The 23,819-nt window shown below is 39.7% G+C and overlaps 1 protein-coding gene across 3 annotated transcripts in view; it reads left to right on the top strand.

Annotated features, from left to right (window-relative positions):
• Nucleotides 1-23,819, top strand: part of LOC122549809 (glucocorticoid-induced transcript 1 protein-like) — a 219,959-nt gene that overhangs the window by 159,037 nt on the left and 37,103 nt on the right. For 2 of the 3 annotated variants that reach the window (XM_043689883.1, XM_043689881.1), the window contains 2 exons: nt 6,687-6,897; nt 21,082-21,162. In XM_043689883.1, the coding sequence (XP_043545818.1) occupies nt 6,687-6,897; nt 21,082-21,162 (292 nt within the window). The remainder of the gene's footprint in view (nt 1-6,686; nt 6,898-21,081; nt 21,163-23,819) is intronic. The other variant, XM_043689882.1, reaches the window with a different exon arrangement.

Genomic DNA, 23,819 nt, shown 5'->3' with positions numbered 1-23,819 from the left:
CAATGATGGAATAGCCGACATTCAGGAGACACAGATTAAGAGTTAATGGGTTAAAGAGTCTATAGAGATAGCTGAATGCTAGGCAGTCAGGGATCTGAATCCTACCCAAGCAGATGGTCAATTATGAACCCAACTGATGGATGTTTAGTGAGTCCAACAACCATCCCAAATCATTGTCCATTTTCAGAAATATCCACCTAATGTTCTCATATTATTAGACACCTCTATCGGGTTCTCCCCTCCAAATAAATCAACCTTAGCTTATCCAGATTCTCTTCATCAGTATACTGAAAGTCTCAGGACTATGAGGAAAGGTCACTAGATGTGACACTTTAACTCTGTTTCTGGCTCTGTCTTTTTAGCAATACCGCCAGATCTGCTGAATTTCTCCAGGAATGTTTCGTAAACGTTAACTAGGTCTCTCCGTCTCTCTGAAGAAGGGCTTATGCCCGAAACGTCCCTTCTCCTTCTCCTTTGATGCTGCCTGGCCTGCTGTGTTTTTCCAGCAACACATTTTTAAGCTCTGATCCCCAGCATCTGCAGTCCTCACTTTCTCCTCATTACAACCTTGACCCAAGCATAGGCAAAAGAGCTGAGTTCCAGAATGAGGTGAGAGTGACTGCAGATTTCAAATAAATGGGATTTAGGGGAAAACTTTCCACTGGTTAGAGTCATACTTGGCACATAGGAAGAAGGTTGTGATTGTTGCAGGTCAGTCATCTTAGCTGCAGAATGTCTTTGCAGTGTCTGAGGTCCAGCCGTTTTCAGCTGCTTCATCAATGACCTTCCTTGCATAATAAGGCCAGAAGTGGAATGTTTGCATGCACAATGTTGAGCACCATTTATGATTCCTCAGATACTGAAACAGTCATGCAGCAAGACCTGAATACTGTGCAGGCTTGGGTTGATAAATGATAAGTAGATTAGATTCCCTACAATGCGGAAAGAGGCCCTTCGGCCCAACAAGTCCACACCGACCCTCCGAAGAGCAACCCACCCAGAACCATTCCCCTACATTTACCCCTGACTAATGCACCTAATACTGCAGGCAATTTACCGTGGCCAATTCACCTAAGCTGCACATCTTTGGACTGTGGGAGGGAACCGGAACACCTGGAAGAAACCCATGCAGACACTGGGAGAATGTGCAAACTCCACACAGACAGTTTCCCGAGGCGTGAATTGAACCCGGGTCTCTGGCACAGTGAGGCAGCAGTGCTTACCACTGAGTCACTGTGCTGCCCCTTTGTTCCACTCAAGTGCCGGGCAATGATCATCTGCAATAAAAATGAATCTAATCATTACTCCTTCATATGTGAAAGCATTACTGAATCCCACACTTATCAACTTCCTGAAACAGAACTGGACTACCCATATAAATAATGTGGGCGCAGCCACAGGTCACAGGCTAGAAATCCTGTGGTGACAAACTAATGTTCTGAATCCCCAAAGTCTGTCCACCATCTTTAAGCCACAAGTCAGGCATGTGATAGAGTAATCCTCACTGGTGGATGAGTGAAGATCTATCACACACAAGAAGCTCGACACCATCCAGGACAAAGTAGACCACTTGAATGGCACTACATCTGAAATATTCACTTTCTCTATCAAATCTACAAGATGCACTACAGAAATTTGCCAAATATTTTTAGACAGCACCTATCAAATAAGAGACCAGTTCCAGCTAGAAGGACAAGGGCAGCAGATGCATGGGAACAATATCACCTTCTAGTTCACCTTCCCATCCTAACTTGGAAATATCTCACCATTCCCTCATTGGCCTTGGTGAGTATTCTTGAACTCCCTTCCTACCAGAATTGTGGGTCTACTTACATCACACAAACTGCAGTGGCTAAAGGCACCATCTTACTACCAGCTTCTCAATGGCAACTAGGGATGGACAATAAAAGCTGGAAAAGACAATGATGCCCACATCCCATGGATGAATAAAACATAACTGTAAGTTCACAGCCAGTGGGGTCCATGAGATGTGAAGCAAGGTAGCCTCAGGTATGTCCAAAGACCAGTGTCCATAGTGAGATACCACATTATCTTATGCAGCAAACCCACGATCAATCAGGACTATTTGCTGCATTGATGAAGCTGAATAACCAATTGCACTGATCCTCTCGGTGGTGTGATGGTGAATGTTTAAAGTGTGACATTCTGATTAGCACAGCTGCCCAGTGAAACAAGTGGCACTGGTTTATCTGTAGTTGCAGGAGAAGTTGTAGGTGCACCAAATATTAGTGTAAATGCTGCCTCAGGTACTTGAAGTCTCACTGAGTCACATTTCTTGTTCAATACTGTAGCATTAAACAATTATCAAAGGTCAAGTTCTTGAAATTATACTTTAGAGGCTTGTTTGCATATTTCTGCAGAAGTTGGTCATTTCTAGATTTTGAGACTTCGGGCTGAGTGGCATGATAAACTCCGCAAGGAATGATTGCAGTGCTGAATGTAGCTCCTGAATGTAATAACTGGGGCATTTCATGAAAAGCTGCCAAGGATATCATTGAGGAATGAAATAGAAAATATTGGAAATACTCAGTCGCTGAGAATTTTTATGTTTAAAACAAAAGTATTTACCTGAAATGTTAACTTTGTTCTCCCTGCACAGCTGCAGCCCAACAAAACATTGGGAGGCCACTTCTGGAGTACAATATTCGGTTTTGATTTCCCTCTTAAAGGAAGGGTATTATTACATTAGAGAGATATACTAGTATGTTGCTAGGAATGGAGGGTTTGAGTTATAAGAGAGGCTGGATAGGCTGGGACTTTTATCACTGGAGGGTAGGTGGTTGAGAGTTGACCTTATAGGGGTTCATAAAATAATGAGGAGTGTAGCTAAGGTTAATGGCAGGTATCGTTTCCCTAGGGTGGGGGATTTCAAGACTAGGGGTTCATAGTTTTTTTTTAAGGTGAGAGGAGAAAGGTTTAAAAAAAATGAGGGACAGTTTCTTTTATACAGAGTGGTTCGTGTGTAGAATGAACTTCCAGAGGAAGTGGTGGTTATGGCTACAGTTGTGCCATTTAAATGACATTTGGATAAGCACATAAATAGGAAATGTTGGGGGGGGCGGGGGGCGGTAGGTAGGATGTGGGCCAGGCACAGGCAAGTGGGACTAGTTTAGTTTGGAATTATGGTTGGCAAAAACTGCTTGGTCCCAATGGTCTGTTTCCATGTTGTATGGCTCTATGACAGGGGCAGGAGGTTTAGACGGTAATTGAGGAGAAACCTTTTCACCCAGAGGATGGTGGAGATCTGGAATTCACAGCCTAGGAGGGTATTTGAGGCAGGAAACCTCATAATTTTTGGATCAGCACTTAGTGTCATAACATTCAACGCTAGTGTAGGTATTAGTAATTTTTTGGCAATGGGCTAAAGGGCCTGCTCTGTATTCTTCTTCTATATTGTATGACTTTGAGACCACAACCTGAGTTTTTCCATCATTTTCTATTTACACTTCCAGAATCTGCTTTACCTCAGAGAGATGACTGAATTGTTTCTGCCATGAAATGGGAGACTCTTTATGGTGTATATGGCACGGTTTGCTCAGATCTGCTTAAGTATTGGAACCACATTTCAGAAGCACAATTGCAATCCCATGCCAACTGTTATAGGTTTTTGTGACTTTGTGTTGGGGTTTTATGCAGGTGTAAGCTGTCATGTCTTTAGTAAATATCCCTTGAGACCCAGAATTTATCCATCAAGGGTGGCCTGCACAGCTGAGGCAGCTGGGACTGTCTCTAGATGTATTCTTTATGGCAGCTTCTCAAGAATCTGGCACACATCTGAAATTCTTTTTGTGGTGGTTTCAGACTGTTTGACCATTATCTGGCACCTCTTCCTGTTTACAAGGATTCTGACTTCTCTGTGGGAGCATTTAAGGCCACATGCATGCATTCAACTGCACTCCCAAACCTGAGGAAATCCAGTGATTCCCTGATCAACTGTTACCCGGTTAGCCTGATTGACCTAAATGTGGTACGCCATGTATTATTCTGTCTTCTAGTAGATGACATCTGTATCTTGTTCGATGCAGTGATGGGCTGGGATCCCAAAATGTCTCCAGGCAATCCCTGAAATGATCCTGAGGTGGAGAAGTTAAACCCATGGTTACCTTCATTGCCACAGGCTATGGGAGCCATCAATTGGTCTTAACTCCTTTGGCATTCCAGAAACATGTGTTAACCCCTGCCTGGACAGATGGGGTCACCTCACACACTGATGCTACACCATCTCTGTGAAGTAAAACCTTTGTAAACCCTTTCGTCTGGATAGATCTTCAGTGAATCTTGTCATTTCGCATAGCCATATCCTAGAGTAGCTTGATCATGCTGTCCTCCTTTAAAATGTCCAGTCACGGTCTATTTGGCTGCTTCCTTAGCTTTCTTCTCATTGGGGGACACAAGCTCTGCTTGAAGAATATCTATTGAGATTTGATACTTGCAGTGCTTCCCCAATCGCATTATACTGTCTGCACTTGATGCAGTGGACATGCATTCTGCAATCATTCCAGACCTATGAAGTTTGCTTATCTAATGTCAGATTGCCTGTTGACACTGCAGCTGGACTGAACAACTGGTACTTACTTCCAGTCAACATTAAGCTGTTGCTGAATTTTTTGCTTATTTTTATTGTGTATCTCTAACACTTTATGGAACCAATGAGATTCACAGACAATTTATGCTTCAAAAAATGGCTATCAGTTGGCTGCCCACTGTTTCCTGTCCTGTTGGCTGACAGGTAAATTTTACTGGTAGTGGTAAGATATTGAAGATCTGCTCTGGTGTGTCCCAGCCCAACCCTCCCTCAAACCCATCACTGTAAGGACAATAAAAGAAACGGACGAAAATCACCTCAACAAAACTCTATGTTGTAAACAGAAGCAACCCAAGTATTGTAAGCGGCTTCCCTAGTACTTCCAGCCTGATACTGTATACTACAATATTCATAACATCATTTTTTTAAAATTAGTTGATGCAGGAACCTCTACTAGGCAATGGGGGAGCAGGGAGTAGGGGAGGTGCAAATCTTCCAGTTGTGAAAGGATTATTTTGTTTTGCCAATATCTGTACTTTAATGACAACCTCTACCTTTTCAGCTTTGATGAATTTGAATGATTTAAGATGTTAAGTCTGTGCTAACTAACACGCTAAAATTAGACGAGCCAGATTTATATATCTTATGTACAGTATACATTATCTATTCAGAGTTTCTCAACCTCACTCTCTATATTGAACAATTTTGAGTAACTACACATCCCTTCCCACTCTGTCATGTTTTTCTAATCAGAAGAGATTTGTTGCATTTTCACCCCAATGATAAACATGGTTTACATTTAAATGATAAACCACTTCTGCCCTCTGGGGCTGAGGCTGGAAATTGCAATGCCTGTGATGGTTTGACTTTGGCTGCTGTTGATGGCAGTACCAACAGAATTGGAGGAATGGATTTATAACTTGCTCAGTTATTTTCTTCTAATAGAGCTATCCTTTTATTAGAGGAGTGTTTAAGGCACCAGTTCATTTAACAGCACTTAACTGGGTATCCAGGCCTTGGTTTAATATAGTACTTGGTTTATGCAAACATCTTTGAATAAGTTGCAACAAAATGTTTGTGCTAATGTTTATATATGCTAAAACATTGCTTCTCAATGAGTATTGCAAGCAAGGAGGTACCAAAAGTTCTTAAGGATAACAGCTGAGATGGAGGCTGTTGGCCTGCAGTATGAACTGCCTACCTTTTCAGGAGATGTTTTGTAACTAAGTTATATTTCACTTTGGGCAACAATGTTTTCTAAATCTCCTTCATAAGCATTTTAGAGCAACAAAACTGAATTGCTGCAGTTAATCACTATAACCCATGGTATACAGTTCCCTTAAGAAAATATATAAAATTGAAATACCCTCTAATATTACCTAAACAGTGTCAAATGGAACTTACTGTGTTATGAATGATATTGATTGTCATGGTGATATTGCTCTGGTTCCTTATGAAATTGTTGTATAGATCATGTTGAGTTTTGAGAGTAGCTGTATAGTTTATCACTTAGCTTTTACGTGAGGTTAAACATTTCTGATTAAGTGCATATATGAGACCTTTTGAAGGCCTTAGTGTGATAAATTGGTAGTCATAAATGTATCTGAAGAGTAAAGCCCTAAGTTTGTAGATGAGTTATTTACAATAGTATCCCCAGTGATGAACGCATCAACCAGCAGATCAAAGGAAAAGACCAGATTTAATTTCAAATGAAGTGTCTTGAAGTACTCAGTAATCTGAAGGGATTGTATTATTTGAGGCACTTTTTGAGCATGTGTTTATTTTAAATCCCATCAGGTATAATAACATTGGTCTGTGGTTTTCAGTAAAATATCATTATAATGTAAGACAAATGGATACAGTTTGGCTTTCAGTGCAATCTGTTTTGGTCCTATTTCTGTACAAATCTTAAGACAAAAATGTGAAGACAGGTTTAATATCCCTGACAGCAAATATAACATCCTAATTTGACATGTTGGGCTTTTGAGAGCTATTCTACTTTAAGGTGTACTGTGTATGTTCACCTTTGCATTTTTGGTCATGAAGAATTTCTAATTTTGAGTTCTGTGGAAAGATGAGCATTAAAGTTCCTGGTGTTGTTATTATAATAATGACATAGTGATGTTCATTTTTGTTCTAGCCCCTGGAGATTCCTGATGGCCACCGAGCACCCTTCCCTTCCCACTACCGCAGCAGCAGTACTCGCAGTATTGACACACAGACACCCTCTGTCCAAGAGCGCAGTAGTAGCTGCAGCAGCCACTCACCATGTGTCTCCCCTTTCTACCCTACTGGATCTCAGGAGGGAAGCCCATGCTCAGCAGAAGACCTTCAGTACGAGAGGGACAAAGGTGAGAGAATAGACTTCAAAGTTCGTCAATGCATGCTGCTAATGATTTTTTTTTTATTGGCCAATTGCGCATAGACAGGGCTATCACCTACACTGATGTGGGTTTTAATATGAAAATGTTACATGGGTTAATCCTGCCAGCCTTTAGTTAAGCATGCTGAGGTAACAATTTATACACTACAGAGTGCAAATAAGTTACACCAAGATCATTTTAACACCAATGATCATTGAATAAATTTTACCTGTCAAAAATGAACAATATCCCTCTTGTGCAATCACTGGGAGAAATTACTGTTGCTATGAATAAGGCAATACCACTTTGCTGTTAGAAAGTTGTAAAAATACAGGATTTGAAGTTGCAGGCGTCAGTTTAAAAAAAAGTCTTCAAGAGTTGACATTCAGTTTCCTGAAACTATACTACCATGTTCACTCTGGAGTAGATAAAGACAGATGGAGAAGAGGAAAACATGGTTACCAATTTGTGTCTTCAATTCTGGGAATGTAATTGGGAATAGCTTGTCAGATGTTGAACATGCAGGTCTTGTATTCCATCGACATGTTTCAGGGTGTGTTGGATGGTCTATAACAGATGGGCAATCTGCCCCACTACATTATTCTGGATTAGTGGTGCTGGAAGAGCACAGCAGTTAAGGCAGCATCCAAGATGCAGCGAAATCGAAGTTTCGGGCAAAAGCCCTTCATCAGGAATAATGATTCCTGGTGAAGGGCTTTTGCCCAAAACGTCGATATTGCTGCTCCTTGGATGCTGCCTGAACTGCTGTGCTCTTCCAGCACCACTAATCCAGAATCTGGTTTTCAGCATCTGCAGTCATTGTTTTTACCCCACTACATTATTGCCCAGGAAGTACACAAAGAAATACCTGAGTTTCACAATTGCTGTTCCTCTCCAATACAGTAGTATTTCAATCAGCTTTCCTGGTGGTGTTGGTTATGCAACCGCTGTTCAAAACTTAGACATTTTATAAAACAAAACTTGAAAATTACTTACTTTCATTTCAAGTGTAGAGATATTGTGGCAGCAAAAGCCTTCATGGTGGGAACAGGGAAAGCTAAAGGAGAGGGTTACATTTGTTACAGAGGCCCAGGAGAATTCTGGATGGGGTAGTCGGTTTGGTAGTGTTTTTAGAAACCTGCATTTCAGAATGGCTCAATTTATGCCCTTATCTGGTGGGATTTGTAGATTCAGAGAAATTATGATTCAATGAAGCTTTCTCAGGACCTGGGATATTTATCAAGGGAAAAGAACTTTAAGGAATTTTGTCTTTCTTTAGTGTGAACTTGATTAAATTTTCATCAGTATTTTTTGGACTGTTGGCTGCCTTTCTTTCTTCTATTTCATTATTTAACCAAATCCAACTATTCATCCTTCTTTGTTGGACATACAACATACTACATACAGGTACTTACAGAAACAATCTTTGATCGCAGTGTGTACTATCCACAAGATGTACTGCAGAAATTCACCAAAAATCCTTAGACAGCACCTTCCAAACACATGACTACTGCTGTGTAGTTCCCCTCACCTTCCTGACTTGGAAATATACCGCAGTTCCTTCACTGTCACTGTGTCAAAATCCTCTCTAAGGATATTGTGGGTCAACTTGCAGCACATGTACTGCAGAGGTTCAAGAAGACAGCTTAGCCAGTGACCACTCACATCCCATGAGTGAATTAAAAACAAATTTCTAGATATCATTAACATTTTGTCTTTTTCTACATAGGATAGTTCAAGTCTGTTGCTGCTAAAAACATTTCAAAATTACCTGCAAACTTCCTGTATTTATTTTGAATTATCAGTGGTTTGTAGCATATTTCCGCATTATTTCTGACTCGACTTAATCAAATGCTTTTTTATGGCTTTAAATATACCTTTAATTATTGCCATTCCTTTTTCTTCTATCTCTGCTGAAAAATTAAAATGCAAAATTTAACTAATCCAAATATGAGACAGCAAGAATACCCTTTTGTTCTAATTAGATTACTTACAGTGCGGAAACAGGCCCTTCGGCCCAACAAGTGCACACCGACCCGCCACCCACCCAGGCCCATTCCCTACCTTTATCCCTTCACCTAAAACTACGGGCAATTGAGCATGGCCAATCCACCTGACCTGCACATTTTTGGACTGTGGGAGGAAACCGGAGCACCCGGAGGAAACCCACTGGCAGAATGTGCAAACTCCACACAGTCAGTCGCCTGATGTGGGAATTGAACCCGGATCTCTGGCACTGTGAGGCAGCAGTGCTAACCACTGTGCCACCGTGCCGCCCACTTAATGTTGCCTGACCCTGGATTTTTACTTATAATGATTTGCATGTTAATTCTCTTATACTTCTCGTTAGTCTTTCATACTTTTTTTAACCTATCCTTTCAAGCATTTCTTTGCACGTTGCGCTGAAGTAAATTATTGCTTAACCTGCCTTTTTTGGACTATTTCAGGCAGCTTTCAAACTTCATGATGTTTATTTTGAATATATTTTTCATGCACTGTTAATATTTGCCAGAAATATATTAGAAAACTACTTCAGACAGGCATACACTAAAGATGATGGAGAGGCTATTATTTTTCTCCTTTAGCTCATTGTTCTATGGATATGTTTGGTTACCCATCAAATATTTACCTATCTCTTGAATAGCTCCATTGTATCTGTTAAGTCCTAACTAGGAAACAATTCATTGTGTTTAGAAGTGCTTTTTGAACATCCATGCGTAATTGCAAAACCCCCCACTTAGTTTTATGCATGCATATTTTGGATATTCTGCAATTTCTTATTTATCAAAGTTTTACTGGTATCTTCATTTTGTGGACTAGGGATAAGTCTTGTGGTTCCTTTGTGTCATTTGTACTTTGATGTTTCCTTTGTGTTCCATGACCAGAACTCATTTACATCCTGGAATTCCCTTCCTAAATCTCTTTGCCTTTCTCACTCACTCACATCCTTTTAAAACAATTCTATAAAACCTAAAGTTTATCCAAGTTTTTTGTTATCTACCCTAATATCGGTGTCGTATTGTGTACTGTAATGTGCCAAGTGAACATAAATTGTAGTTCTATTATTTATGATTATTAGAGCTGTCTACACCTCTACTGTGGTGGCCTCAGATTTTGTGTTGATATCCCTTCAGCTAGTAAGTTCTAGTGAATACTGACTCTATTTTAATCAATTTCTTGTCCACCTTCAAAGTAATTAGGCTAGTAAATCCATCAAAATTATACAGGGATCTTGGATGTGGGATTTTACTGAAGTTTTCTAAGTCTAATTTATGGGGACCATAATTTTCAAAGCAGAAGGAGATCAGTGGGCACTTTGCTTTGTGCTTGAGCAATTTTGAAGCAATTTCATTATCTTTCTCTTCCCCATTGTGATTTATATTCTTTTCCACAAATGTTGGTCCACTTTTAAACTAACGTGTGGTGGTTGGTGGCTCAGATATACCATGTAATGAAGCTTTCCATACTTTGTCTCACTTTGTTAAGACATTTTGTTCAACCTTCTTTCCTCACTCTTTTTATCATGATAGTCCTTTGTCATTGATGCTTCAACTGTGAGGTACAATCCTTCTCTACTCATGCTTCCAAAGATCTTCAGAGTATTTTATCAAATCCCCTCTTTACCCTTGCTGTTCCAGATGAAATTGTCCCAATATCTTATCTCTCTCTCTCTATTGCTACACTTTCGTATTCCTAGTGTGATCTGAGTGAATTTATACTTAAAATAATTACCCATAGATAACATTTTCAATGAGTTTTAGATTATTTTTATAGTATTTAATACATGTACAATATACTATTTTACTGTTTGTAAAACCCAAAAGCTTTTGATTTATTTTATGGATTTAACTACACTTATGTTTTCAGAGAATTATGGGACTCATATTTCTTTTCCTTAGATTAACTATTCAATCTAGTTATTATTCCATCTAAAATATATCATTCTATACTTTGTGGATTTAATTGCATTCCTCTATTTGCTAATCTGTTCTGCTCTGATTTTCTGACATTCTTTCTTGATATTTGATAAAAAATCTCTATCCTTGTATTTTGACTAAATGGTGATGTTGTATTCCACATGCATACATGCATATCACCTGTGTGCAGCAAGAACAACTGTAAAAACACAAATCATAAAATATCACTTCCAAGCCTGCTTCCACACAAGCTTGATTAACAAAGGTTTAACTGTAATCCTTTTTTCTGTCTTACGTTTGTATCACAGTTGCTATGTTTGTTTGCATTGTTAGCGCAGATGAAATGATATCAGTCCGAGCCCAGAGTGCGGTTCAACAATCGGTAACGTTTATTTATGCAGTAACACCAGCGGAGACCAACCGAGGTCCGATTCTCGGCTGTTCTGCTGTTCCCGCCCGCTGCTACACATTATATACCTTTCTTTGTCAGGACGTGAGGATTTTGAGTATGAATGGGATGATAGTTCCCCATCATCGCTGGAGTAGGTGCAAATGGTGGGTTTCTTGCTGTCTCAGGAGAGTTGCAGTGTACACACAATAGGGTGCTAATTGGATTATGTAAACGGGTCCGGGTACTATCTGCTTGTCTCTCTCTGTGGCTGGGGGCTAGCATCCCCCTTTGTTCCCTTGGGGTGCTGGTGTGTATTAGTCTGTTCGTTCCTGTCTGGTGGATACCTGTCCTTTGTGTCAGGATGGTTCTGTATTGATGAATATGGGTGTGTTTCAGTCAGTCTCTTGATTTGATTAGGAGATGGGTTTCCATATTAATTAGCTCCGGAGTTTCGGTCTATGAGTCATGGTTAGTGTCTGGCCTAGTGTGGATTTGATCTGTCCTCTGGCTCCCATCTCCCGGTCACGTGGGCGGACCGGCAGCTGCTGAGTTCTGTGGGTTTAAGCTGTGGCTGCCATTTAAAACACAAAATGAATTCCTATAGTTTTACTGATGTAGGCATAGTCCCGTGGCAAATGCGGGGCGGCTCTGATGCCCGCTTGCAGCATACATGCAATCATTGTAAATTGCCTCCTATGGTGCATTTTATTGATCACCCTCTGAAACTTTATTTCCCTAATATGTATTGTATTCCTTTTGTCTATATTAAAAATGTTCTTCAAAAGTGTCTGTCAAATGATCAAACTTGAACAGCTTTTAATAAATCCATATTGTCTATCTCTCTGATCACTTTGTTCAATTTGGATACTAATGAAGGTAGCCTGACTGATCTATAAGTACCCAATTTGATCTCTCTTTGTGTGTTACATTGCTTTGCTACAGAGCTTGCCATAAATTATTTTTCATTTATTATTTTGTGAGATGTGTATGTCACAGGCAAAGTCAGCATTTGTTGCTCCTATTCTGCCATTGAGAAAATGGTGAACTGTCTTGTTGAACTGCTGCAGTACTGTTAAGAAGGGAATTTCAGACCTTTGAACTAGCATATCTGAAGAAAATTGAAAAATGTAAATTTAAAGCATATTCTTCAAATTTTTAGTCATATCCGTGGCTTGCAATTTTCTTTGAATACTCTAGTGAGATTTATTTATTTATTTATTTATTTATATTCTGTCGTATTTCCTCTGCTGTTTGAGTTTCCAGGGTTTGCGTAAAATGGTTCTGCATCACTGCAGTTGACCTGATCATGTGTCCTTTGTTTCGCAAAAGCCCTATTTTGAGAATAGGGGAATAATACCTTTCATAAAAGCCTGGTTCAATTCCTTGTTAGTGCAGAGTAGTTCTCAGAATTCAAAAAAAAATCTGCTCTAAAGGACAACATTAGTCACAGCTGAAACTTTGCATTTCTACTGTAATGCTTGCAGCTGTCTTTGTAGACCTCTATGGAAGTGACATTCTTGTAATTGCACCATCTCTGCTCGCACTGTTGAAGAGTATTGAAGCTTCATTCTGCTTATCTTCTTTTGTTACATATTGTTCACACTATAAAAAGTAATGTAACTTAAGAAAAAATATGCAGTCACGGAGTGCAAGTATAAAACCCACAAGTTTGAATGAAATTAGAAGTTAGAGAGTTTAATTTTATTTTATCCATTAATGGCTGGGCTGTTTTTAATGCTAATGCCTTGAGAACATAGCAATGAGTTGTTTTCTTCAACCGCTGCAATCCATTTGGATTAGGGATCCCCACAATGCCATTGGTGGGGGGCACGGGGGGAAGGGTTGGAAATTCCAGGAATTTAGTCAGTGACACTAAAGGAATGGAAATATAATATTCCAAGTGGAATATGAGTGGCTTGGAGGAGAAGGTGCAGGCAGTGATTTTGCCATGTATCTGCTGCCTTTCTCCTTCTAGATGGTAGTGCTTGTGGGTTTAGAAGGTTCTAAAGAGGCTGATGAATTACTACAAAGCATCTTTCAAATTATATCCACTGCTGCTTCTGAGCATCGTGGAGAGAGAGAGCATACAAATGTGGTGTCAATTAAATAGCCTACCTTGATCTGAATGATTTCAAACGTCTGGAGTTTTGTTGGTGCTGCATTCGTCCAGGCAAGTGGAGAGTATTCCATCACACTCCTGTCTTTTGCCTTGCAGATGGTGGTCAGACCTTGTGGAATAAGGAGGTGAATTATATACTACAGTATTCCTATCTGTTCTTGTATCCATAGTATTTATGTGGCTAGTTCAGTTCAATTTCTGGTCAGTTGTAATCCCTAGGATATTGATAGTGGGAAATTCAGTGATGGTTATGCCATTGAATGTCATAACATAATGCTTTCATAAAGATGGTCATAGCCCAGCAGTTCTGTGGTGCAGCTGTAACTTGCCACTTGTCAGAGCAAACCTGGACATTGTCCAAGTCTTGTTGCATTTACAAATGGATTGCTTCAGTACCTGAGAAGTTGTGAATGGTGCTGTACACTGTACACTCCTACTTCTGACTTTATAATTAGGATGAAGCAGCTGAAGATGGTTGGGGGGTCTAGGACATTCTCCTGATGAACTCCTGCAGAATTAACCTCATGAACACATTTGAACTAAGGTCCATCGTTTATTTAAAATGGAGTTGGAGTGACATGGATTGCTGAAATAGAGGCAGAAAATGGTGAAATGCGCAGCCAATCATAATCTGATGAATGGTCATTGAGCTGAAACTGTGGGTGGAATTTTTCCATATCCAGTTTGTGTTTTGTTGAGTGAGATTTATGGCTCTCAGTTTGCCATGATTTGGAGCCACTTTTCTCATGCAACCTTCCCTCTTTCATTTCATACATTATGCAGTTGGACTCTTGGGCACCAGTTTCTGGGAATTACACAACTAGAGATACAAAGGTACATGTCACTGCCAGCATTTCCAGCCATTATGTCCAGTTGCAATCCAGGAATTTGCCCTCACATTGTGGCGCTTGCCTGTTATCATCAAAGATATGGTCAGAAGAAAGGAAAGCTTGCTTCCTGCTTTGTGAATAGTGGCCTGGATGTGTTGGTCGATGGAGTGGTGGAGATGGCCAAACCAATCTGCAGATGGCCAAACCAGTCTGTACCCAAATTTCAGCCTGTGTCAGTGCTGTGTCCTGGGCGAAGCAGGATACTCAGTAGTGCCAGAAGAAGGTCAGTGATCTGCTGTGCTCCATAGAGCTAATTGCCACCATCTTCTCTTTGTTACCTCACACTCCAACAGTCACCAATTTATCTAACTCTGTACCAGCCTTTTCTCACCAGGCTCATATTGCATGTAATATGATCCCAGCTGATTGTACTACTGGGCAGGTCATTTCCCAGAATGAAAAGAAACCTGTTAGGTATTTTCTTTACTCAGTTGATGTGATTATTAATCACTAAAAGATGTGACAAAACTCAGACTTGCTTTAACAACAAAACAAGTTTATTACACAAAAGAAGAAATGGAAAAAAGCTATCTAAATATCAAAAACCACTAGTATGATGTAAAAAAAGTTTCAACCTGTTCTCTGATACGATGTGGCACACAGACTCAAGTCCAGAGGAAACAAATAAATGTCTTAAATATTTAGGTTTCCACTTACTTGACTTTCTTGGCCTTGGATTATTTTATGAGTCAATTTCAAACAAGCCAATATGATTTTTTTCTAAAGATCTGAGTGGCTAAACTTTCTCAGTTCTAATAACCTGCAGATTTCTGACTGAACCCTATTAGTTGGAAGTTTCACACAGTAAGCCCTTCTACTGAGATCATTGATTTCCTGAGTGACTTCTTGTAAGCAAACTAAATTAGCTTCTACATTCACCATGTCCTCTGAACTGAGCTGAAAACATTTTATTTCTGAACTACAAACATATGAATCAGGAGGAAGAGTAAGCCTTTCAGCCCCTCAAGCCCGCTCCACCTTCAGTAGGTAACAGCTGATCTAATTATAATTGTAAATCAGCATTCTCACCTATTCCTGATAACCTTTCAAGTCCTTGATTTTGCCTTAGAACTGTTCAAATACTCTTTTTCCACCACCTTTCAAGGAGAGACTACAGAAAGACGCACAACCCTTGCAAACAAATTTTTGTGGCCTCACCTCTGTTTTGTATGGGAAACCCAACTTTAAAACAGTAACCCCTAGTTCTAGATTCTCCCATATCTACCTTGTTAAGAACGTGCAGAACTTTGTGGCTCAGTTAAGTCACTTCTTACTTTTACTAAAGTTCTGAAGGTGCAGGACGAGTCTGTCAAACCTTTCCTCATAAGGTAATTTGCCCATTCCAGATATTAGTCTTGTAAATCCTCTTGGAACTGTCTCCAATGCATTTGAGATTCTTCCTTTAATAAGGTGACAATACTGTACACTGTACTCCAGGTGTAGTCTCATCAGTGCCTTATATAACTGAGGCATAACATCCATGCCTTTAAAAAACAAAGAACAGTACAGCACAGGAACAGGTCCTTCAGCACACCAAGACTGCAACGACACATGATGCCTTTCTGAACTAAAAACCTTTGGTCTCTATGTGGTCTATATTCCTCCTATTCCCTATTCAAATACCTGTCAAGATGCCCCAATGTTACTGTACCTGTCTCCACCACCTCCTCTGACAGCACATTCCAGGCACTTACTACTCTGTGTAAAGAATGTGCCTCTCACATCTCCTTTAAACTTACTCCCTTTTACCTTAAACCTGTATCCCCTAGTAATTGACATTTCTACCCTGGGGGGAAAAAGCTTTGACTATCCATTCTATCCATGCCTCTCATAATTTTGTAAAATTCTATCTGGTCGTGCCCTCCCCATCCTTTTTCCAATTTCTTCTCAGCTAATACTCTCCAAACCAGACAACGTCCTGGTAAACCATTCCTGAACGTCTCCAAAGTCTTCATATGCTTCTGGTAGTATGGCAATGAGAGCTATAACAGTTTAATACAGCTGCAACATGACTTTCCAATTTTTATACTTGGTGCCCTGACCAATGATGTCAAGCTTGCTATGTGCTTCCTGACCATCTTTATTCACTTTGTTGCCACTTGCAGGTTACTGTGGACTCCAGATCCCTCTGTATGTTAATTCTACTAAGTGTTCTGCCATTTACTATATATTTTCCTCCAGTATTAAATGCATCACCTTGCATTTGTCAGGATTAAGCTCCACCTGCCATTTCTCTGCCAACACCTCAAGTCTATCTATAACCTCCTGTATCCTCTGACAATCTTCTTCACTATTTGCAGCTTCCCCAATCTTTGTGCCATCTGCAAACTTACTAATCAGGCCACCTATATTCTCCTCCAAGTCAATTATATATGTATTAGAACAACAGGGGTCCTCGCCCTGATCCCTGTGGAACACCACCGATCACAGATCTCCAATCTGAAAAACACCCTTCCACCACTACTGGCTCACCACAGATCCCATGAGAGCTCACCTTTTGTATCAGCCTGCCATGAGGGACCTTGTCAAAGGCCTTGCTAAAGTTCATACAAACAACATCTATCCCCCTGTCCTCATCAATCATCTTTGTCACTTCCTGAAAAAGCTCAATCAAGTTTGAGACACAACCTTCCCCACACAAAGCCATGCTGCCGATAAGTCCACATTTTTCCAAACGTGATTCAATTTTATCCTTAAGAATCTTCCCCAATAATTTCCCTACAACTGATGTAAGGTTCACCAGCTTGTAATTTTCTGGATTACCTCTGTTGTCTTTATTAAATGAACAATTCTTCAGTTCTCTGGGACCTCTCCTGTGATTGAAAAGCATACAAAGATTTCATACAAGGCCCCTGCAATTTCCTCATCTGCCTTCCTCACTGTTCTGGCTAGATCCCATCAGGTCCTGGGGGCATGTCTACCTTGAAGCATTTTAAAATACTCAACACCTTTTTATATTGACATACCCAGAATATCATACCCTCAATTTCTCTTGTCATCTAAGGTACCCAAATCTTACCATCCTTCAGTTTCACAGCAACAAGCTAGTTCTAATCAACAGGCATTTAAAATATTTCCACATGCCAGGTGAGGATTTATCCTCAAACAGTTACCCACTCCCCCATCAACATTCCCCAGTTCCTATCTCATATTGGAGTATTTATCCTTACCCCAATTTAGTACTTTCATCTGAAAGCTACTCTTATCCTTAGCCATAAGTAACTTAAAAGCTTACAGAATTATGATCACTGTTCCCAAAATGCTCCCCACTGTAACTTCAGTAACCTGGTTGGGCTAATTCCCCAACACCAGGTCTAGTATGACTCATTCCCTCGTTAGGCTATTTACATATTGTTTCAAAAACATCTAACAAATTCTTCTCGCATCCAAGCCCCTGGCACTAGGTGAGTCCCAGTCAGAACAGTGGAAGTTAAAAATCATCCACCACAACAACTATGTTGTTTTTACATTTTTCTATAATCTGCCCAAACATCTGTTCCTCTATCACCAATTGGCTGTTGGGAGACCTGTAGTACAATCCCACAAAGTGGCGGTGCAGTGGCTCAATGATTAGTGCTCCTGCCTCACTGCACCAGATACCCAGGTTAAATTCCACTGTGACTGCGCAAACTCCACACAGACATTCTTCCAGTGTCTATGTGGGTTTCCTCTCACAATCCAACGATATGCAGGTTAAGTGAATTGGCCATGCTATCCAGGGAGTAATCCATCTTTCTTTCCCTCAAGGGTTTTGAATTATGCAGGATGCAGTTTTTCCATTTTAGATTGAAAGTTATAATCCATCTTAACACCTGTGCTGAAAAAAATAAGTAATTAGTTTTGCTTTTGACAAGTCACTGACATGAGTCATGTGGCGTTCAATTGAGCCATAAAAGAATTTCCCTCAAATTTTACAAATTCCTTTGCCTTTCCTGGAGATAGTGATATTAGTAGATACCAAGTTACGTCATGAATAATGGAGGTGGTTTGATGGCTCTCTTGGTCTGTGTTTTCATCTGATAAATGCCAACATATGTAACACATGAGACTCACATGTAAGTTTTTTTATGACCTTAGAATAAAAACAAACCATGGTATTTTAAATGTACATTTCACATGTAAAGAGAATTTCACATGGGCAACATATCCAAGTTTTAACTTCAAAAATGTGACAAGGGTTTCTAACTGATGTGTGTCTTTGGGGAAAACTTTGCTGTCTGTTATGAGGTTTCTAGGGTACCTTTTAATATGGAAAATATCTTTCTTCTATTATCAATTTCCCTTTCTACCCACCATCCCTGCAGTATTAATTCACAATTAATAGTTATATAAGTAACTTTCCTCACTAATTTGATCATTTTTACAACAAATTGCAAACTGCAGCATTTCATTACATTTGAAAATGTTTTTGATTAAACTATTTACCTTGGGTGGATTGATGGACAAACTAACTTTCCCATCTTGTCAAGGAAAGATTTTCTGTCTCATGTGATACTGATCAACTAGATCAGTATTTTCGAAAATGTGATTGATTCAGCATCCATAAATATGATCAGAATAAACCTGTTTACAGAGTTATAGTCATTATGAGTGACATAGTAATGACTTTTATCAGAAAGTAATATTGAATATTTATCAGTTCAAGACTGACCAAATTTACAAATCAGCTTAAATATTAGCAGATGATTTCAAACAATGAAAGAAAATAACAAGATTATAGTACTTATTCAATTGGGCTGCTCCTTTGTAATGTAAAGTTGACCACTGTAAAGATGTTTTGTATGATGCTGTGTCGTTTTTTTATGGTACAAAGTTCATGGCAAGAAATGATGTTGAATACAACATAAAACAAATCATAAGAATTTGTTTTCCTTTAAAACAAATTAGGAAAAAATATCAAGCAATACTATTTGGACAGAAACAGATTATTAAATAGATCAAGTAGGATTGTAATATTTTGAGCTATGTTCTGAATGTGATTTAAAATTTAACGGGTGGAGAGCAATTGAACTTTTAAGTGCAAAGTATGTCTGTCAAGGAAACTGGCTTAAAATAAACATTTGTCATTCCTTTTCTTTAGTAATGACTTGTTGCAGTAACTAAAACTGAAATGTTTGTTTTTCTCTCACCAAAGCGCCTGCCAATGCTACTCCTGAGCTGAGTACCACAAAGTGTAAGAGATCAGTCCTGGCTGACACACTGTCCCTTTTAATTTGTTTCCACTCTTCTCCCTTTCTGCTCCCCTAAACCACCACCCCCAAACTGCCTCTAAGATAAGGTATTCAATCATGTTTCTCTCTATATCAGACTACATTCGAGCTTCTCTGTGTAATTCTTTGCGATTTGCCTTCAATGATGATGAGGATCAGAATGTTTAGGAATGTTGGTAAACAACTCATGTCCTAACACTTAATAGCTTAGTGTGTAGACCGATTCTATTTGGTGTGTTATCAGTTTCTAATGCTGTGCCAATATGTGGCTCATATACATGCTATTAACTTAGAATAGGAACACAACAATCAAGAGATTTTGTAAATGACAGTGCCATATTAATTAATTTGATAAACTTTAATCAGTTACAGTATAATGTCAATAATTTAAATAGACACGAGCATAGAAGAATTTCTGCCCAGACTTGATTATTTCCTGATAAAGGGCTCCTGCCTGAAACGTCGATTTTCCTGCTGCTCGGATGCTGCCTGAGCTGCTGTGCTTTTCCAGCACCACTCATTTCAATGCTATCCTCAACTTCCTCCCTCCTGAGCTTGAGTTTGTTCAGATTTTCTGCCTGAAACTTACTCCATCACTTGTGTGCTTGCTGCTTTACAATAGTTTCAAGTGCTGGAGGCCTCTATTTTAAAATACTCATCTTCATGATCAACATGTCCAAAGCCTTGCCTCTCCCTATCCTTGTAATTTCCTCCCACTCTCCAACATACACTGCTAGCCTTTTGTCCAGTGTTTACTCTGTCACGGTCCCATCAAGGTGCCAGAAAAATACAAGTTGTATTTAAAGTAATGTAATCTTCAGTTTGCTTGTACCATCAGCAATCAACCTGCCCACAATGAGCTCTTTATTTTTACAAACACTGAATTCTAAATTCATTCTTTTGCGATTAAAATTTGTTTTTTTTTGGGCACAGAGGTCATGATTTGCAGTTTGCTCGTACCTGTTCATTGGTGAAAATTTGGTGCTCCGAGCTTGCTGCTATGATTGTAGTTTGAGTGGATTTCTCATGGCTGCCTTATGCTTCATGATGTAGCCTCCCTCTATGTTCAGAAGGAAGCCAAATAACATTGTGCTGAGAGTATATGATGCAACCAGACTTGCCTGTTTAAAACCAATATGTCCCCTTTTAAAAGGAATGTTGGACTGAATGATATTGCTGAAATTTACAACTTGTAAATGGAACACCAGGGCAGAGGAAAAGTCCCAGGATAATGAATGCAACACTGGTCGCATTAGTGATGGCATTGAACAGGAGCAGACTGCATGGTTCCATGGAGTGGAAACAAATAATCGGGGAGGTCAATTTCCAGCATTTAGACTTGGCAGCATTGCCACAAGAAGTCCAGTGAAGTCGTGAGTGGTCAAGGTCAGTGACTGCAAGTGAACATGTTACTGCCCACCACAACTTTAACCTCTCACAAAACATTAAGCCACATCCCCAGCAATACTCCCTGGCACTGACCACTGCTAACAATCTCACACTCCACATTACTCTCACATATTTACCAATGCTGCCAGCCTCACAGACACCTTTCACTGCCATCACATATCGCCAGCTATTCTGCTATTGCAGAGACTAAACACGACACTACATGATCATTGAAATTCTGTCTTCTCTCTTGCAGCACAAGTTGGAATACAACAAGAGGGAGAAGAGCAAAACCAGCAGGTGGAAAGGACACCTGCATCCCCTGAACACTACACAGGTGATGAATCTCAGCATCCTGGAGTCGACTGCGATAGAGCCTGTAGTATCCAGCATCATTCCAAGCACTGAGGATGATAGTGTGTTCCTGTAATATGCCACTTCTCCCTCATCCTGTTATTTGGCATGATGGACCAACTGCTGACAGTGTTAGCATGGACCTCTTGCTTCCCACCCCAGCCTGCCACCCTGCCATTTTCTCACCAACCTTGTGACTTCCTGATTCTGGCCCAATCATAGCAGTCCCTGGACAGTGAGGATGAGAGAGAGCAACAACACAGCAGTAATGAAGAGGTCCTGTCATTTGTTCCTGACACACTCGACCATCAGCTAATATACTGGCACTGCACATTTCTTGAAAGGATTGTATTGAGTGGGGATAAGCAGTTGGCATATATGGGTTGGTACCATGCCAGGATGAAAATTAAAACAAATTTGTCAGTTCACCGGATGGCAATGTCACTGAGTTCTGCTAGACAGGACTTTTCAATGGGACTCAATGGAATAACATGAAAGCACCAAGTGGACACACATTCTGGGTGCTTTGGCTGACCTGTCAATCTCCTGTGACTTTTGAGGAGTATAAAGGAGCCTGGCTCCAAGTTGGCAGCTATTTTGCAGCCTTTGTGCAGGCGCATCATTTACTCTTCTGTCACATCCGTGAGGACACAGTAATACTCTTGGCAAATCCAGCATTTACAAAAAAAACTGCAGAATGCTTACATTTTGCATACTTACAAACATTGCTTTCAGTGACAGACAAAGCCATTGGACGTAATCATCGAAGATGAATATTCTGCCATCAGCTCATTTAGCCGTATGAATAAAGCTAACACAATGTTTCCTGGCCTCCCCCTCCCACCATCTTCTGGCGACTTTGTTCAGGGCCCCCTTCTCAAGAAGATGTTCTGTCCTGACCTCTCTGGCAATGCTGTGCACCCAAATGAAACATCACTAGGCCTCCAAATATGGAAATCATTCTCATTTTGTTTAAAAAAAAACAAATCTACATGGCCATGTAGAAGAACAAATATGTACTATGGAACAATGATATACAACATTCCATCATAGCAAGATTGAAGACCATTTAAAAAATATAGACAGGAATAGGCTGTTCAGCCCCTTGAGCTTGCTCCAATATTCAACAGAATCTTGGTTGATCCAACATTCCTCATGTCCACTTTCCTGCCCTTTCCCTAAAACCTCTCACATTCCTCATATCTTAAAAAGAAGAAAGCTAATGATCTGGTTTTCTTTGTGCTTTCTCTGGTTAGTGCAATCACCAAGAATATCCACTTAGAATCTGATGCCAAATTGTTGATGCATGCTAAATAATTCACAAAGAATAATCTCAGAGCAATTGCACAACAGTGTTCTGATGAGGAGGGTATACAGCTAATGCCATAATCCGAGACAATTCTATTTGACTCTTACTAGTCACGCAGTTACCGACGCCATTGAGGTTCATCACATTATCACATGACTGAAATAATTACTCATTAAAATCATTAACAGAAATATAAAACAAATATGAAACACAATATATCAGGATAGATTATTCAACTCCTATAATATTACAGTTTCCTTGTTCCCTTTCCCTGCCAGTAACTACCCTAAACTCTTTTCTGAATAGTCTGATATCAGCAATAGCTGACCTCATTATCAAATCCCTTTAGAACATCATGAATTTCATCTTCCTCCTATTGCTGTCCCAGTCATGGCTAGCATTAAATCTCATCTCAATGCTTTTTACGTTTGGCAAATTTTAACTGCACTCTTGCTGTTGAAGATTGCAGCTTAAGGAGTGTAATAGACACAAATACAACTAGAGATCAAAATGTTATGAGTTGCTGTTGTCTTGTGGAATTCAGTACAGGATAACTGCATGTTTCATTTTCCTATTCTAGACTTTCAAAATATTTCAATATATCTTAGTTTTGTTATGATTTTTAAAATTCACTATCTGTATGGGTGTGATTGGACATTGGTGGTGATGGAATTTTATTCAGAATCTGTTGTACACCAGTGTAACATTTCTCATGAACACAGTTGAACTACTGTTATCATAGAAACATAAAAAATGAAAACCGCTGGCAGGCCTTTCCAACCGTCAAGCTTGCTCTGCCATTCAATATGATTGTGGCTGATCATCTGCCTCCATGCTCTGTTCTCGTTTTCTTCCCCATACCCTTTCATCCCTTTAGCACTAAGACTTGTATCTAACACCTTCTTGAAAACCTTCAATCCTTTGCCCTCAACCATTTTCTGTGGCAGAAAATTGAACAGATTCACCACGTTCTGGGTGAAGTAATTTCTTCTCGTCTTAGTGTTCTGACAAATGTGATACTTGAGATGTACTATTTGGAATGTTGCAGCCTACCCTTCACACAAAACTGGCAGATAGCTGTGTCTACATTTTATGATGTGATGAGCTCTTACTTTCTATTGTATAGGTTGGTGAGTGCAGTACTGCACTTCCACAAAATGGAAAGAGAGATGACATGACAGGTAGTTCTGTTTTTTGTAATCAAACCATTTACTGTATAGAAATTAGATTAATGGTAATTCCTGATTATATGCTGAAACCTCTTAGAGGTCTAGAGAAACATTGAGGGAACAAGACTGAACATTGGATGAGCAGCATCCAACAATTGGCTG

This window comes from Chiloscyllium plagiosum, chromosome 5, assembly GCF_004010195.1.
Source record: "Chiloscyllium plagiosum isolate BGI_BamShark_2017 chromosome 5, ASM401019v2, whole genome shotgun sequence".
NCBI classification, from domain to species: domain Eukaryota; kingdom Metazoa; phylum Chordata; class Chondrichthyes; order Orectolobiformes; family Hemiscylliidae; genus Chiloscyllium; species Chiloscyllium plagiosum.
The sequence above is the reverse complement of the archived record's forward strand: the minus strand, read 5'-3'. Positions and strand labels throughout refer to the sequence as shown.